General features: G+C 58.7%; 2 protein-coding genes across 2 annotated transcripts; both read right to left on the bottom strand.

Moving 5' to 3' along the window:
* Window positions 1-1,677: 1,677 nt before the first annotated feature.
* LOC123829980 (probable bifunctional dTTP/UTP pyrophosphatase/methyltransferase protein) lies at window positions 1,678-8,984 on the bottom strand. Its single transcript, XM_045855882.1, has 9 exons — window positions 8,892-8,984; window positions 7,796-7,927; window positions 6,858-6,998; window positions 6,516-6,678; window positions 5,216-5,400; window positions 4,676-4,808; window positions 3,997-4,140; window positions 2,842-2,964; window positions 1,678-2,009 (listed from the first exon to the last, which is right to left on the bottom strand). The coding sequence occupies exons 1-9, from the start codon at window positions 8,982-8,984 to the stop codon at window positions 1,795-1,797; spliced, it is 1,329 nt and encodes a 442-aa protein (XP_045711838.1). The 3' UTR covers window positions 1,678-1,794.
* A 2,003-nt stretch (window positions 8,985-10,987) lies between these two features.
* Window positions 10,988-17,806, bottom strand: LOC123829979 (probable bifunctional dTTP/UTP pyrophosphatase/methyltransferase protein). Its single transcript, XM_045855881.1, is given in 11 exon segments — window positions 10,988-11,265; window positions 11,267-11,310; window positions 12,142-12,264; window positions 13,299-13,442; window positions 13,976-14,108; window positions 14,462-14,697; window positions 15,803-15,914; window positions 15,916-15,966; window positions 16,144-16,245; window positions 17,046-17,177; window positions 17,625-17,806. Coding segments are annotated over 11 exon segments (1,341 nt in total). The 5' UTR covers window positions 17,718-17,806; the 3' UTR covers window positions 10,988-11,094.
* Window positions 17,807-18,002: the final 196 nt, after the last annotated feature.

Genomic DNA, 18,002 nt, shown 5'->3' with positions numbered 1-18,002 from the left:
CCCTGTATTCCTGTGGCCCGTTGGTCCCCACTGACACCTCGTGTCGGTCCGCGCACTGTGTCGAAGACCCCAGCTCCCCAGGGCGCTCTGGGCGTCCAGTTCGCGGCCTTGCCATTGTAGTAGCCGGACACGGATCCCTGGGTTCTCGGGATTGCTGAGGAGGACCGCCCCCCACTGGGGTGGTTCAGGAGGACCTTCAGGTCAGTCCAGCGGCCCCGCGGGGTGGGTCACTGAGAAAGGGGGATGGGCAGGGGCTCCTGAGGGTAGGGACAGAGGCAGGGGCCGCTCACCGACCCTGGGCTCCTCAAGGCCTGGGGTCCAGTCCAGGGAAGGCTCTGCATGGCCCTCAGGGTGATGAGGCCTAGGTGCAGAGAGCCTGGCTCAGCCTTTAAGCAACCTGGGTGCTGGGGGGCCAGCAGGCTGCTTGGGGTGGAGATCCACGAGGACCCTGATAGGGCAAGAGAGGGGTGAGGCCGTGTGCTCTCAGGTGGTAATGTGACAGCCCGATGTCCCCAACTGTTCCCCACCCCACCCCCATAGGGCAGACGTTACCCCAGGACGACCCTCCCAGACTGTCCCGGGTCCAGGGGCACTCACACACCCCTGAACGAGCCAAGGAATGAGGGAACTGCACCCAAGGGTGGGGCTCAGCTCTGCCACCCACCCCCCACCTGGGGCTGCCTGCCCATTCCTGAGGAGGAAGTCCCTTTGAGGAGAGAGACACACAGTGGTCACCCCCCCACGCTTCCCCCCACGCCCTGAAACCCACAGTGTTCGCACTGTGTTCACAATAACCAGACACTCAAGCTATGAGTCTTCCCTTCCCATCGTGTTCATTGTTTCTAAGAGCATTTCCAACAGTCACAGAGGGAGATCAAGGTCCAGGGACCCATCCTGGGTTCCCACAAGTGTTACCTGGCTGTCATGCTGCAGCCTGGGGTTGGGGGTCTCCTGTGGGTGGGTGGGTCCTCAGCTAAGGGCTCCCTGGAGAGTGGAGGACCAAGGTGTCCATCCAAGACTGTGCATGAGTGATTATCTGTGTGATTACCTACACTGTATAAATCATGTGTGTGTGTGCATCTTGTAAATCAACTTCCACATTGTCTATCAAATCTATTCTGTCTTGGAAAATTATGACTACAAGCTGTATGTCTAATAGGCTGCTGATTGGAGCTGCAAAGGAGATTGAACAGATCCATCTAAAGGATACAACCAGTCACCCTGACGACTGCCCCCCAGTGATGAGTGTGCACCCACTTTCTTACTCTTTAGGGAAACGGACACTTTACCAGGACACAGAGTCCCAGCTGCAGACTTTGGGGACGTGTCTGGTGAACAATCACCTTCACCCAGTCAACCTTCTCCTGCCTAAGCTGTGATCTTAAAAGGGGCTAATAAACCCGTGGGGAGAAGTCTGGCATAGGGGGGGAGAGGAAAATGGGAGAAGTCTGGCTGGGGAGAGTAGAGGGTGGGAAGGGCTGCAGCTGGAGAGAGAGGGCAGTGTGGACACGGCCCCGTGTGATGGAGGTCCACCTGCTGCGAGGCCCCAGGCCAGGCCCCCCACAGACGACGGGTGGCCCGGCATCGTGAAGGGAGGGACCCCAGTCGGGCACTGCCCTTGTCCCGCGCAGCCCCACCCGCAAGCTCCAGGTGCCGCTGCTGGCCCCGTTCCTTAGCCTGGGGGGGTGACTCCAGCCCCTTGCAGCAAACTCTCCACCTGACCAGCCACAGGTGGAGTCTCTGGGCTGGTGTCCCCCCAGGGGAGTGACCCTGGGACTGGCATGCGGGTGGCCGTCAGGCTCTGGTGGCCAGCACGGCATCCAGGATGGTCCCAGTGCGCACGGCCCGCACGTCGGTGAAGCCGTGCGCCTGCAGCAGGCTGCGGTACTCGCTCAGGCTGCGCTCCCTGCCCTGGAACAGCACCATCATGGTGAGCGACTTCAGCACAGCGGGCAGGGGCCTGCACTTGTCCTCGTCTAGCACCGGTTCCACCACCAGGAGGCCGCCACCTGCGTGCACAAGAGCAGCCACTGGGGCCCTGCCCCACACCCAGCAGAGGGAGCAAGAGAAACTGCAGCCCTCAGGGGTACAGGCTGCAGACACATCCCACCAGGCTGCAGAATCAGACAGTGAGATGGAGGGAAGCACACAGAGGCAGACAGACATGGAAAGACAGAGACAGAGAGAGAGAGAGAGAGAGAGAGAGAGAGAGAGAAGACACGGAGACACGAAGGGAGAGACAGAGAGACTGAGCAGGGAGAAGGAAAGGGATCAGGGACAGGAAAGGGAGGGGTCGGGGGAAATGAGGGTGCCTGGTCCTCTGCAGATCCCCACCAGGGCCCCTGAGGGCATGCTCTGCATAGGACACAGGTGGAAACTTTTATTATAGGAGGTGCCCCCGGGAGCCCATCGGGAAGCAGGTGACAAGATCCTGGGCCTCAGCTGCTTGGAGCAGCAGCAGCAGCAGCCTGGCCAGGGGGAGCGGGGAGGGCAGGAAGGCGGAGTGTGGGTGTGACAGGGAGACAGGGAGAGCTGCAGAGGGAGGGACAAAGGGGCCAGGGCAGCCCTGGGAGGGGTCACCAGGGGCAGGAGACCCCAGGCTCCCTCAGGGCCCTGCAGGGCGGGACAGTGACACTCAGGGCAGCCAGGCTCAGGGAGCACCTGTCCCAACATGCAGGCACTTGTGTCCACATCCTCCAGTCAAGAGCGAGCTCTGAAGTCTGTAAACTGAGCACCACAGGGGAGTGGTGGCAGCCCCTTACGGTGCATAAAAGACACTTTTCTAAACAATGGACCAGTCTTCATGTGTGTCTGAAAAGGAGGTCAAAGAGGCCATCTCACCTGGTTTGCAGCTGCGGGAGATGCGGCTCAGCAGCTGGTGCACCTTGTCGTCGGGCCAGTTGTGCAGAACTTTGCCCAGAATGTACAGGTCGGCCTCCGGGAGGGTGTCTCGGAAAAAGTCCCCTGGTGGACACATAAAGGGCAATCATTCCATCAGGGACTCAAGAACCAGTTCTCCCCGAGACAGAAAAGGGGAGGCACCGCCTCCAAACTGAACGGAAAAGGAGTCTGCTTGCAGTGGGGGGATAGTGACCCCCGCCCAAACACAATCCAAGTCCTAACTCTGGAACCCGGGAGTGGCTCCTTCTGGAAACAGGGTGTTTGCAGGTGGGATGGGTGGAGGGTCGGAGAGGAGGCCGTCCTGGGTCAGGGTGGCCTCACATCCAGTAGCAGTGTCCTTGGAAGTGACAGAAGAGGAGACGCAGAAAGGAGGAAAAGCCACGTGGAGGTGGAGGCAGAGACGGGAGGGACGTGAGTACCAGCCCAGGGGCACCTGGAGCTCCAGGAGCTGGAAGAGGTGCAAAGGACCCTCCCTGCAGCCCCTGGAGGGACTGGGGGCAGCAGGACACCTGGAATCAGAGGGCCGATCTCCAGGATGGAGGCCCAGGGAATTCCTGGGCTTTTTAGGAACCCTAAGCTGTGTGATTTATATTTAGCCAAAGAAAACAAAAATACACAGGGAAACCTTTTCAGACAATTACATGCTGTTGCCCAAGGAGGAAATGTTACATTGTTACTATGCAATCGGGGGCATGTCTCTGTCTGCCCCAAACCAAGACTTGTTTTTCTTGTTACTCCTGAAAGGAGACAGTGTAACAGCCTCACACAGCACTGACACTGTGTCAGGGCTTACAGGGAATCCAGACAGCATTGGAAGTCCACAGGAGGGAGTGGGTTGGGGACAAGCAGACGCTGCCTCATCTTATCTAAAGGACCCAAGTGCTGAGCATTTGTACTGGACGGGGGTCCTGCAACCTTCCCCAGGTGGAAGAAGGGCCCCTGTGCAGACAGAGGTGAACACGGCACTCAGACACCCACCAGCACAGACACACACCTGCAGAGGCACAGACACCACACCCACGCACACACAGGGACGGGCTCTGTGTCTCAGGTCACACAAGTGCTGACCAGAGGCAAAGGCACAGGAGCGCTTACCTGGCACGAAGCTGACCTGCCCTGTCTGGGGTCCATCGGGCTGAAAGCATATGGCGTCCTCGATGACCTCTGGCAGGTCAAACACGGTCACCTTTAGACCCGGGCACTGCCGGGCCAGCTCGTAGGCAAGGGCGCCTGTTGATCCTGCAGGTGAAATCACACACTGTACCCCTACCTGACCTTCCAGGCACTTAGGGATGCCTGGGTGAGTTTCCAAAGTGCAACTGAGGCAAAATCAAGCAATGTTCTGGAACCTGCATTGAAGTCTCTGCTGTGAAATACAGCCAGCCATGATGCAGATGGCTGGTGTCTCCTGTGGGCATTGGGGCCTCCCAAGGTCAAGACCATGCAGGTGAGCAAGAGAGTGGGGTGGGGACACAGCGTCACAAGAGAATCCTCAGGGCAAAGTTGTGGAGGTCTGGTACCATCCCTAATCCTTTCTGGTTTGTGAAAGCAGATGTGATGGCTGGTGATTCAGCAGCCACTCTGGGCCACTGGGAGGATGGGTGTGCAGGGAGAATAGGGAAATGCAAGCTGGCAGCTCAGGAGTCCTTGGGGTGTTTTTCAAGAGATAACCCCTGTTTTGCAGGCTCATGATCATGTCAGTCACATGCAATATGGCACAGGAAAAGACACGCATGCAGCTGGTGACACAGAGCTCCCTTGGGGATGTACACACCTCCCAGATCGCACGCAGAGGTGAATCCAGACAGGTCAAAGGCTGTGGACACCTGGCGGGCAGCCACCTTGGTGTGGCCGTGCATGGCCCCCATGAACTGCAGCTTCTTTTCTCGATTCTGGTAGAGGGACTCCTGAGGCAGAGCAGGGTGTGAGCAGGCACGCAGACGCCGGGTGTCCTGCACCCGGGCGGCACCCCCTGCAGACATGTCCCTGGGACTGGGCCTCTCTGTGCATCTGTCTGTGTCTGTCTGTCTGTCTTGTGAATCTGTGTCCCTCTCTCTGCCTCCCTGTGTGTCTGCCCTCTCCCTTCTCCGCCCCTCCCCAGCCCAACCCCCCACAGTGGACTCCATCAGGACTGGTGGCATCCAGAAGGCAAACGCTCGGTGGGTTCCAAGTTTCGTGCAGCCCCAGGGACGGACACGGATCCCGTCCCCTCAAATCCTTTCCCCGACCCATGCACGGAAGGAACATCTCTGGCTGGTCACCTGATACTGGTCCTCCCCCGCTGTGCCCTGAGCCCTGTGGCCCTGGACGGTACCTGATACTGGTACTCCCCGGCTGTGCCCAGAGTCCTCTGGCACTGGACGGTGCCCTCCCGGACAGCAAACTCCAGGTAGGAGAAGAAGGGCCATATGACTTCCTCGTGGATCATGACGAAGCTGTGGAGGGAGTACTCGCCGTCCGACAGCAGGTACAGGGTGGCCAGGGGTGTGTTGCTGTAACCTGCAGTGACAGGTGAGGTCCTCACAGTGAGGGTGCAGCTGGTCCCACCACCAGACCACCGCTGAGGCCCACGGAGAAGGAGCACGAACACCATCCCCCAGACTGCTGCTCACCCCATGCTGGGCAGGCAGCTCCCTCAGGGAGCAGGCCTCAGGGGGGCTCAGGTGCTGAAGGAGGGGTGAGTTTCCCCCTCAGGGGTTTCCCCCAAGGGCCCTGGGATGGTCAGTGAGCCCGGATGCACTCCTTCCATCCATCTGCTGTCTGTCCATCCATCCCTCCATCCCTCCATCCACTCCTCCATCTCCACCTTCAAGAATCCACCCACCCATTCACTGGCCTATGTGTCCATTCTTCCATGCACCCATCAGTCTCACCAGCTACCTATCCATGGTCACAGCCCCCATCCATCCACCTGCACATCCTTCCATCTGTGGACACATCCATCCCCTCCACCCTTCCATCTTTCCAGCCAACCATGGCTCTACCCGTCCATCCATGCAACCAACCAAAGATCCAACCAACCATCCATCCATCCACCCATCTCATCTCTGGTCTGCTCTGTATCCATTAGTCCACCCAGTGTTCCTGACTCTCCACCTGCCCATCGCCCCATCCACCCACTATCATCTGCACCTTCCACTACACATCCGTCTTCTTCCTTCTGTCCTTCCTTCCACCTCCCCACCGATCCATCTCTCTGCTTTCTCCCCACCCTTCCGTCCACTGTATGCGAGGATGCATCCATCCATCTATGTGTCTCTCATCTCTCCTCCTGCCGTCTCGTCTCTGTCTCTCTAAGTCAACCCCTGTCTGTGTAGTGCACACAGAAAAGTCCTGTTTCTTCCATGTCTCTGGAGGTCCCTCACTGACACAGCCCCTCTGACAGCAGAGACATGAGGAGTCACTGTACACACACACACACACACACACACACACACACACACCTTTTCCTTTCTTCCATCCGACCTCTCTCCCACCCTCTGGGAAACAGCCAGGCATCTGGGGCAGAGGGGCAGCCCATTAGGTCATCCGTGATGGGCTCAGAGACCACGTCCACTCAGTGACCTGCTTCTACCTTCTGAGATTCTCCACGAAACACCTCCGAGTCCCCTCACCTCCCTCTGTCTTGTCCAGCAGGCCCAGGGCTGCACAGACGTCCAGCAGCTGACCAGTTCCACCCTCAGAGGCATCGATTTTCCTGGCAACGTCCGCCGCACTCAGGGGGCCTTCGTCTCTCAGCACATCAAACACCTTCATCTTGCAAGCCGTGAACAGGGCCTGGGCGGGAACAGCAGCTCAGTGAGACCCCCCCCTGGGGACCTGAGGGGGGAGCGTGGCCCAGGGAGCCGTGGACCTCAGACGCCTGGTCTCCAGGACACAAACAAGATGAGCTCCTGGGGTTTAGGCCCCGGGTTGTCCCCTCCCTCCCGGCCACCCCAGGGCCCTCCGCAGGTCACCTTGGACACCTTGAAGCCGTCTATCAGTTCCACAATGGCAGTCGGGGGAGGCTCTGCACCGTGGGGGTTACCATCTGCGTCCTCCATGGCCTTCCCGTGTTTCTGCAGAAACCCGAGCTCAGCTTCAAAAGGGACACATTTCTGTGGTGTGGTGCACACAGACGGCCTCACTGCTGGTGTCTGGACTCACTTGGGAGAGCAAGGCCCGTGTGCCCCCTCATGCTGGGTGGGGACAAGCGTGTGGGCCCCATACAGTCCCCCAACATGTGTACCCCACAGGGTCCTTGGGGGTGCACTTGCATACTAACCTCCCCCCTGCCGAATATCAGTCTCTCAGCACTCAGTCATTTACACCAATACTCACAGTATTACCTACAATGCAGGTAGTATCCCAACTGCCGTAGGATATTACTATACCATGTAGTGATAAGCTGCATTAATGCTACACAGTGGAAGGCACCATTGGGTTCATTACAGGAAGGTATTGTACGGTAACACGGGTCATACGTGCATTAAAAAAATGATACTGATGTAAGAATTACAATGCGCTATGACATAGCAACAAAGTAATTCACAATCTATATTATAGAAATGATACTATTAGCTGCAATAATAAGTAAGTGTTATTAGGTAACAATGTAATAGGAAAGCTACATTAATTCTTTATTGTAAATGACACCTTCACACTAATTACTGTAGTCTGTGATAGAGTATCAATGCAACAGACCTGCTACGTCAATTCTTTGTGACAAGCTGGGCTACACAAACGCTACATGAGAGGAAGAGTATACTACCCTGCAACCCTCAGCCATGAATAAGCTGCGTGACTGCACACTGTGACAGCATTTATGCAACAGGTCTCCTTCAAACCTGAGCCCCACCTTCCCCCACCTCCCCTGTAGCCCCAGATCCCCAGGGGGCAGAAGCGGAGTCCTTGCCTGGTGCATGCTCCTGACCACCTCCACAACGTTCTGCTTGGCTGTTTCCATGGCATGTAGGAAATGGGTGGGGGAGGAGGCTTTACTGAGATTCTCTTCAAACTTGGAAGGAACCACCGTGAACCTGAGCCCCTGCAATGGGAGAAGAGGGGCCGTGAGGGGGTGAGGGTCTCAGCAGTCCCCAACAGAACAGGTTGGGGTACAGCCAGTGTGGCCTCTCAGCCCCTGTGGCGGACGCTGAACTTTCCCCAGTAGCCACTTCTTGCAGAGCCGGATCTCCAGACCTACAGGAAAGTGACGTGTGGACCCGGGTCACACAAACGCCTGGGGACAGTATTGACAAAGGTGCTGGGTACAGGGATCGAACCCTGGGGGTGGAACAGCTCCCAGGACATTCCCAAGGTCACTGTTCCACCCCCACCCCAGGGGCCCAGCAACTGGAAATATAGTGCCCACAGGAAATGCAAAGGACAGAAATACGCTGTTTTAGGAAATGGGGCTCCTTTACGTGGGTCCCGTAGAAATCCTCACCTAGCAAGACAGTCCCTGGTCCCTGAAAGAGGCTGGTTGTGTCAATGGACCCACTGAGTGCCCACACTGTGGACCCTGAGGACCTGGGATCAGTGACCTCTGTCCTTGCCAGCCCTGCAGATCACCCATAAAGCCCTGTCCCTCCCCCTCCCCAGCAGCCTCAGGGCAGAGGCAGCTGGGTACATGGAACCAGTTCATTTTGCCAAACGGCCACGTCATGGAGGACACCAGACCAAGAGACCAGGCACAAACCCGGAGCCCAGATGGCACCGGTTCTGGCTTCCCCAGGCCCACACTCCTGGACCCCAGCCACTGGGAGCTGCCGGCACGCCTCTGCCCCAGACCCCACTGCCCCAGCGCCTAGGTCTGGGCCTCAACTCCATGGACCTCACACCTTGTCCCTGGTCCCCACATGCCCACCGGGCCCCAATCACAGCGCCAGGGGCACCAGGTGACCCATCTGCACCAGTGCATGGGCCCCAGGCCCCAGGGTCACTAGGCTCTCGCATCACTAGCCTGCCCCTCGCACCCCAGAACCCGACCCGGTTCTGTCCCGGCTATTCACCGCATTCCTGAGGACCTGCTGGTGGCGCGGGGCAGCACAGGCCATCACCACACGGTTATGCAGCAGCTTCGGGATCACCCGGAACAAGCCCATGACTCTCGAGTCCGCGCCACACTCCCTGGGCCCCAAGCGGAGGGTCTTCTTCACCCCTCGTTCTGACACTGGGTCTGTGGACCTGGAGAGGTAGCCTGGTCTATTGAAGCCCCCAGCCTAGGAGACTCCGCCCACACAGACCCGCCCCTGGACCGACCACACCCCCAAGGCTGGTTCTCACCACTCAGCTGGGACTTCCTAGATTGTAGGCCCCGCCTACTGCGTCTGTCCCGCCCCGCCCCCCGCGAGGCCCCGCCCATCAGCCAGAGCCCGGCCCCGAACTGAGCTCAGCTTCCAGGCTTCTTCTGGAGCCTCTCCAGCCCACGTCCTGTATTCCTGTGGCCCGTTGGTCCCAACTGGCACCCCGTGTCTGTGTCACGAACATGCCCTCCACTGTCCTCACACTGTGTACAGGACCCCCAGCTCCCCAGTGCGCTCTGGGGGTCAGTTCGCGGCCTTGCCATTGTACAAGCCTGACCCGGGTCCCTGGGATCTCGGGATTGCTGAGCAGGACCGCCCCCCACTGGGGTGGTTCAGGAGGACCTTCAGGTCTGCCCAGCGGCCCCGGGGGGTGGGTCAGAGAGAAAGGGGGATGGGCAGGGGCGCCTGAGGGTAGGGACAGAGGCAGGGGCCGCTCACCCACCCTGGGCTCCCCAAGGCCTGGGGTCCAGTCCTGGGAAGGCTCTGCATGGCCCTCAGGGTGATGAGGCCTGGGTGCAGTGAGCCTGGCTCAGCGTGTAAGCAACCTGGGTGCTGGGGGGCCAGCAGGCTACTTGGGCTGGGGACCCACGAGGGCCCTGACAGTGTAGGCGAGGGGTGAGGCCATGTGCTCTCAGGTGGTAATGTGACAGCCCGATGTCCCCAGCTGTTCCCCACCCCACCCCCATAGGGCAGACGTTACCCCAGGACGACCCTCCCAGACTGTCCCGGGTCCAGGGGCAGTCACTCACCTGTGAACGAGCCCGCGAATGAGGGAACTACATCAAAGGGTGGGGCTGAGCTCTGCCACCCACCCCCACCTGGGGCTGCCTGCCCATTCCTGAGAAGGAAGTCCCGTTGAGGAGAGAGACACGGGTGGCCATCCTCCCCCCACCCTTCCCCCCACGCCCTGAAACCCACAGTGTTCGCAACGTATTCACAATAACCAGACACTCAGGCTGTGAGTCTTCCCTTCCCATCGTGTTCATTGTTTCTAAGAGCATTTCCAACAGCCACAGAGGCACAGAAAGTGGTCTCAGGGGACCAGGGACCCTTCCCCTAGTTCTCACAGGTGTTACCTGCCTGTCACTCTGCAAACCTGGGGTTTCTCCTGCAGGGTCGGTGGGTCCTCGGCTAAGGGCTCCCTGGAGAGTGGAGGACCAAGGTGTCCATCCGGGCCAGGGCATGAGTGATTATCTGTGTGATTACCTACACTGTATCAATCATGTGTGTGTGCGTCTTGAAAACCAACTTCCACATTGTCTATGAAACCCATTCTCACTCGGGAAAATTATGACTACAAGCTGTGTGACTATCATGCTGCTGATTTGAGCTGCGAAAGGAGATTGAACAGATCCATCTGAACGATACCACCAGTCACCCTGACGACTGCCCCCCCCACTGCCGAGTGTGCACCCACTTTCTTACTCTTTAGGGAAACGGACACTTTACCAGGACACAGAGTCCCAGCTGCAGACTTTGGGGACATGTCGGCTGAACAATCACCTTCACCCAGTCAACCTTCTCCTGCCTAAGCTGTGATCTTGTAAAACTAGAAGTCTGGCTGGGGAGAGGAGAGAAGCGGTGGGAGGTGGTGGGAAGGGCTGGTGGAGAGAGGGCGGTGTGGGCACGGCCCGTGTTATGGAGGTCCACCTGCTGGAGGCCCACGGCCAGGCCCCCCACAGACGACGGGTGGCCCGGCATCGTGAAGGGAGGGACCCCAGTTGGGCACTGCCCTTGTCCCCTGCAGCCCCACCCACAAGCTCCAGGTGCCGCTGCTGGCCCCGTTCCTTAGCCTGTGGGGGTGACTCCAGCCCCTTGCAGCACACTTTCTACCTATGGGCCACGGTGGGGGACTGTGAGCCAGTGTCCCCCCAGGGGAGTGACCCTGGGACTGGCATGCGGGTGGCCGTCAGGCTCTGGTGGCCAGCACGGCATCCAGGATGGTCCCAGTGCGCACGGCCCGCACGTCGGTGAAGCCGTGCGCCTGCAGCAGGCTGCGGTACTCGCTCAGGCTGCGCTCCCTGCCCTGGAACAGCACCGTCATGTTCAGCGACATCAGCACGGCGGGCAGGGGGCCTGCACTTGTCCTCGTCCAGCAGCATTTCCACCACCAGGAGGCCGCCACCTGCGTGCACAAGAGCAGCCACTGGTGTCCTGGCCCCGCACCCAGGAGAGGGGGGCTGAGGGACTCCAGCCCTCAGGGGTACAGGCTGCAGACACATCCCACCGGGCTGGAGAATCAGACAGGGAAGGTGGAGGGGAGACAGAGAGAAAGACAGACAGGGACACACAGAGAGAGAGGGAGACAGAGACGAGACCCAGAGACCCAAGGAGACACGGGGAGACACGAAGGGAGAGACAGAGGGAGTGAGCAGGGAGAAGAAAGGGAGCAGGGACAGGTAACAGGTCAGGGGGGAATGAGGGTGCCTGGTCCTCTGGGGGTACCCACCAGGGCCTCTGAGGGCATGCTCTGCATAGGACACAGGTGGAAACTTTTATTATAGGAGGGGCCCCCTGTGAGCCCACCTGGGAGCAGGTGACTGGACCCTGGGCCCCAGCTGCTTGGAGCAGCAGCAGCAGCAGCTTGGCCAGGGGGAGGGGGAGGGCAGGAAGGTGGAGCATGGGTGTGACAGGGAGACAGGGATTAGCTGCAGAGGGAAGGGACTCACTGGGCTTGGCAGCCCTGGGAGGGGTCACCAGGGGCAGGAAACCAAAGGCTCCCTCAGGACCCTGCAGGGCGGGACAGTGACACTCAGGGGAGCCAGGCTCAGGGGGAACCTGTCCCAACATGCAGGCACTTGTGTCCACATCCTCCAGTCAAGAGCGAGCTCTGAAGTCTGTAAACTGAGCACCACAGGGAGTGTGGCAGCCCCTTACGGTGCATAAACGTTACTTTTCTAAACAGTGGAGCAGTCTTCCTGTGTGTCTGAAGAGGAGGTCAAAGAGGCCGTCTCACCTGGTTTGCAGCTGCGGGAGATGCGGCTCAGCAGCTGGTGCGCCTTGTCGTCGGGCCAGTTGTGCAGAACTTTGCCCAGAATGTACAGGTCGGCCTCCGGGAGGGTGTCTCGGAAAAAGTCCCCTGGTGGACACAAAAAGGGCAATCATTCCGTCAGGAATATGAGAACCAGTTCTCCCCGAGACAGAAAAGGGGAGGCACCGCCTCAGAACTGAACGGAAAAGGAGTCTGCTTGCAGTGGGGGGATAGTGACCCCCGCCCAAACACAATCCAAGTCCTAACTCTGGAACCCGGGAGTGGCTCCTTCTGGAAACAGGGTGTTTGCAGGTGGGATGGGTGGAGGGTCGGAGAGGAGGCCGTCCCTGGGTCAGGGGTGGCCTCACATCCAGTAGCAGTGTCCTTGGAAGTGTCAGAAGAGGAGACACAGAAAGGAGGAGAAGCCACGTGGAGGTGGAGGCAGAGACGGGAGGGACGTGAGTACCAGCCCAGGGGGCACCTGGAGCTCCAGGAGCTGGAAGAGGTGCAAAGGACCCTCCCTGCAGCCCCTGGAGGGACTGGGGCAGCAGGACACCTGGAATCAGAGGGCCGATCTCCAGGATGGAGGCCCAGGGAATTCCTGGGCTTTTTAGGAACCCAAGCTGTGTGATTTATATTTAGCCAAAGAAAACAAAAATACACAGGGAAACCTTTTCAGACAATTACATGCTGTTGCCCAAGGAGGACACGTTACACTGTTACTATGCAATCGAGGGCATGTCTCTGTCTGCCCCAAACCTAGACTTGTTTTTCTTGTTACTCCTGAAAGGAGACAGTGTAACAGCCTCACACAGCACTGACACTGTGTCAGGGGTTTACAGGGAATCCAGACAGCATTGGAAGTCCACAGGAGGGAGTGGGTTGGGGACAAGCAGACACTGCCTCATCTTATCTAAAGGACCCGAGAGCTGAGCATTTGTACTGGACGGGGGGTCCTGCAACCTTCCCCAGGTGGAAGAAGGGCCCCTGTGCAGAAAGATGTGAGCACAGCACTCAGACACCCACCAGCACAGACACACACCTGCAGAGGCACAGACACCACACCCACGCACACACAGGGACGGGCTCCGTGTCACAGGTCACACAAGTGCTGACCAGAGGCAAAGGCACAGGAGGCGTACCTGGCACGAAGCTGACCTGCCCTGTCTGGGGTCCATGGGGCTGAAAGCACACGGCGTCCTCGATGACCTCCGGCAGGTCAAACACGGTCACCTTCAGACCCGGGCACTGCCGGGCCAGTTCGTAGGCAAGGGCGCCTGTGGATCCTGCAGGTGAAATCACACACTGTACCCCTACCTGCCCTTCCCAGGCACTTAGGGATGCCTGAGTGAGTTTCCAAAGGGCAACTGAGGCAAAATCAAGCAATGTTCTGGAACCTGCATTGAAGCCACTGCTGTGAAATACAGCCAGGCATGATGCAGATGGCTGGTGTCTCCTGTGGGCATTGGGGCCTCCCAAGGTCAAGACCATGCAGGTGAGCAAGGGAGTGGGGCGGGTCCACAGCGTCACAAGAGAATCCTCAGGGCAAAGTTGTGGAGGTCTGGTACCATCCCTAATCCTTTCTGGTTTGTCAAAGCAGATGTGATGGCTGGTGATTCAGCAGCCACTCTGGGCCACTGGGAGGATGGGTGTGCAGAGAGAATAGGGAAATATAAGCTGGCAGCTCAGGAGTCCTTGGGGTGTTTTTCAAGAGATAACCCTGTTTTGCAGGCTCATGATCCTGTCAGTCACATGCAATATGGCACAGGAAAAGACACGCATGCAGCTGGTGACACAGACTCCCTTGGGATGTACACACCTCCCAGATCGCACGCAGAGGTGAATCCAGACAGGTCAAAGGCTGTGGACACCTGGCGGGCAGCCACCTTGGTGTGGCCGTGCATGGCCCGCATGAACTGCAACTTCTTTTCTCGATTCTGGTAGAACGACTCCTGAGGCAGAGCAGGGTGTGAGCAGGCACGCAGGCGCCGGGTGTCCTGCACCCGGGCGGCAACCCCCTGCAGACATGTCCTGGGACTGGGCCTCTCTGTGCATCTGTCTGTGTCTGTCTGTCTGTCTTGTGAATCTGTGTCCCTCTCTCTGCCTCCCTGTGTGTCTGCCCTCTCCCTTCTCCGCCCCTCCTCCGCCCACCCCCCCACAGTGGACTCCATCAGGACTGGTGGCATCCAGAAGGCAAACGCTCGGTGGGTTCCAAGTTTCGTGCAGCCCCAGGAAGGACACGGATCCCGTCCCCTCAAATCCTTTCCCCGACCCATGCACGGAAGGAACATCTCTGGCTGGTCACCTGATACTGGTCCTCCCCGCTGTGCCCAGAGCCCTCTGGCACTGGATGGTACCTGATAGTGGTCCTCCCCGCTGTGCCCAGAGCCCTCTGGCCCTGGACGGTGCCCTCCTGGACAGCAAAGTCCAGGTAGGAGAAGAAGGGCCATATGACTTCCTCGTGGATCATGACGTAGCTGTGGAGGGAGCACTCGCCGTCCGACAGCAGGTACAGGGTGGCCAGGGGCGTGTTGCTGTAACCTGAAGTGACAGGTGAGGTCCTCACAGTGAGGGTGCAGCTGGTCCCACCACCAGACCACCGCTGAGGCCCATGGAGAAGGAGCACGAACACCATCCCCCAGACTGCTGCTCACCCCATGCTGGCAGGCAGCTCCCCAGGGAGCGGGACTCAGGGGGCTCAGGTGCTGAAGGAGGGGTGAGTTCCCCCTCAGGGGTTTCCCCCAAGGGCCCTGGGATGGTCAGTGAGCCCGGATGCACTCCTTCCACCCATCTGCTGTCTGTCCATCCATCCCTCCATCCCTCCATCCACTCCTCCATCTCCACCTTCAAGAATCCACCCACCCATTCACTGGCCTATGTGTCCATTCTTCCATGCACCCATCAGTCTCACCAGCTACCTATCCATGCTCACAGCCCCCCATCCATCCACCTGCACATCCTTCCATCTGTGGTCCCACCCATCCCCCGTCCACCCTTCCGTCTTTCCAGCCAACCATGGCTCTACCCGTCCATCCATCCAACCAACCATCCATTCGACCATCCATCCATCCGTCCATCTCTTCTCTGGTCTGTTCTATATCCGTATGTTCACCCAGTGCTCCTGACTCTCCACCTACCCATCGCCCCATCCACCCACTATCATCTGCACCTTCCACTACACATCTGTCTTGTTCCTTCTGTCCTTCCTTCCACCTCCCCTGGATCCATCTGTCTGCTTTCTCCCCACCCACCCTTCCATCCACTATATCTGTCCATCCATCCGTTTATCTATGTGCCTCTCATCTCTCTACCCTCTATCTCGTCTCTCTCTCTGACTCAACCCCTGTCTGTGTTGTGCACACAGAAAAGTCCTGTTTCTTCCATGTCTCTGGAGGTCCCTCACTGACACAGCCCCTCTGACAGCAGAGACATGAGGGGTCACTATACATGCACACACACACACACACACACACCCCTTTTCCTTTCTTCCATCCGACCTCTCTCCCACCCTCTGGGAAACAGCCAGGTATCTGGGGCAGAGGGACAGCCCGTTAGGTCATCCCTGATGGGCTCAGAGACCACGTCCACTCAGTGACCTGCTTCTACCTTCTGAGATTCTCCACGAAACACCTCCGAGTCCCCTCACCTCCCTCTGTCTTGTCCAGCAGGCCCAGGGCTGCACAGACGTCCAGCAGCTGACCAGTTCCACCCTCAGAGGCATCGATTTTCCTGGCAACGTCCGCCGCACTCAGGGGGGCCTTCGTCTCTCAGCACATCAAACACCTTCATCTTGCAAGCCGTGAACAGGGCCTGGGCGGGAACAGCAGCTCAGTGAGACCCCCCCTGGGGCCTGCGGAGGGAGCGTGGCCCAGGGAGCCGTGGACCTCAGACGCCTGGTCTCCAGGACACAAACAAGATGAGCTCCCGGGGTTTCGGACCCGGGTTGTCCCCTCCCTCCCGGCCACCCCAGGGCCCTCCGCAGGTCACCTTGGACACCTTGAAGCCGTCTATCAGTTCCAATATGACAGTCGGGGGGAGGCTCTGCACCGTGGGGTTACCATCTGCGTCCTCCACGGCCTTCCCGTGTTTCTGCAGAAACCCGAGCTCAGCTTCAGAAGGGACACATTTCTGTGGTGTGGTGCATGCAGACGGCCTCACTGCTGGTGTCTGGGCTCACTTGGGAGAGCAAGGCCCGTGTGCCCCCTCATGCTGGGTGGGGACAAGCGTGTGGGCCCCATACAGTCCCCCAACATGTGTACCCCACAGGGTCCTTGGGGTGCACTTGCATACTAACCTCCCCCTGCCGAATATCAGTCTCTCAGCTCTCACTCATTTACACCAATACTCACAGTATTACCTACAATGCAGGTAGTATCCCAACTGCCGTAGCATATTACTATACCATCTAGTGATAAGCTGCACTAATGCTACACAGTGGAAGGCACCATTGGGTTCATTACAGGAAGGTATTGTACGGTAACACGGGTCATACGTGCTTTAAAAAAATGATACTGATGTAAGAATGACAATGCGCTATGACATAGCAACAAAGTCATTCACAATCCATATTATAGAGATGATACTATTAGCTGCAATAATAAGGAAGTGTTATTAGGTAACAATGTAACAGGTAAGCTACATTAAATCTTTATTGAAAATGATCCCTTCACACTGATTATGATAGTCTATGATATAGTAAAATGCAACAGACGAGACCATGCTACATGAGGGGAAGAGTATACTACACTGCTACCCTCAGCCATGAATAAGCTGCGTGACTGCCCACTGTGACAGCATTTATGCAACAGGTCTCCTTCAAACCTGAGCCCCACCTTCCACCACCTCCCCTGTAGCCCCAGATCCCCACGTGGCAGAAGCAGAGTCCTTGCCTGGTGCATGCTCCTGACCCCCTCCAGGGCCTTCTGCTTGGCTGTTTCCATGGACCATGGGAAGGGGGTGGGGGAGGAGGCTTTACTGAGATTCTCTTGAAACCTGGAAGGAACCACCGTGAACCTGGGCCCCTGCAATGGGAGGAGAGGAGCTGTGAGGGGGTGAGGATTGCAGGGGTGCCCATCAGAACAGGTTGGGGTACACCCAGTGTGGCCTCTCAGCCCCTGTGGCCGACAGTGAACTTTCCCCAATAGCCACTTCGTGCAGAGCCGGATCTCCGGACCTACAGGAAAGTGAGGTGTGCACCCCGGTCACACAAACGCCTGGGGACAGTATTGACAAAGGGGCTGGGTACACAGATCGAACCCCTGGGGGTGGAACAGCTCCCAGGACATTCCCAAGGCCAGGGTTCCACACCCACAGGGGCCCACCATCCCCAATCACCGGGCCAGGGGCACCGGGTGACCCATGCTGCACCAGTCCATAGGGCCCCCAGGCCCCAGGGTCACTAGGCTCCCGGATCACTAGCCTGCCCCTCGCACCCCCGAACCCGACCCGGTTCTGTCCCGGCTATTCACCGCATTCCTGAGGATGTGCTGGTGGCGCGGGGCAGCACCGGCCATCACCACACGGTTATGCAGCAGCTTCGGGATCACCCGGAACAAGCCCATGACTCTCGAGTCCGCGCCACACTCCCTGGGCCCCAAGCGGAGGGTCTGCCTCACCCCTCGTTCTGACACTGGGTCTGTGGACCTGGAGAGCTGGCCCAGGTTATTGAAGCCCCCAAGCACAGGCGACCCCGCCCACACAGCCCCGCTCCAGGGCCGACCACGCCCCCAGGGCTGGTTCTCACCACTCAGCTGGGATTTCCGGGATGGATGCCACGCCCACTGCGCCTGGCACCGCCCGCCCCCGCGAGGCCCCGCCCATCAGCCAGAGCCCCGCCCCGAGCTGAG

This window comes from Phyllostomus hastatus, unplaced genomic scaffold (assembly GCF_019186645.2).
Source record: "Phyllostomus hastatus isolate PE091 unplaced genomic scaffold, TTU_PhHast_1.1 phas_scaffold_12, whole genome shotgun sequence".
NCBI lineage: Eukaryota > Metazoa > Chordata > Mammalia > Chiroptera > Phyllostomidae > Phyllostomus > Phyllostomus hastatus.
This window is presented reverse-complemented; position numbering and strand designations above follow the sequence as displayed.

Excerpts from the sequence above, each read along its gene's own strand:
- LOC123829980 (XM_045855882.1), bottom strand. The coding sequence starts at position 8,984 with ATGGGCTTGTTCCGGGTGATCCCGAAGCTGCTGCATAACCGTGTGGTG. Across the intron at positions 6,999-7,795 it reads TGGTCAGGAGCATGCACCAG|AAATGTGTCCCTTTTGAAGC; the intron begins GCAAGGACTCCG and ends ACCACACCACAG. Across the intron at positions 2,010-2,841 it reads CTCCCGCAGCTGCAAACCAG|GTGGCGGCCTCCTGGTGGTG; the intron begins GTGAGATGGCCT and ends TTGTGCACGCAG.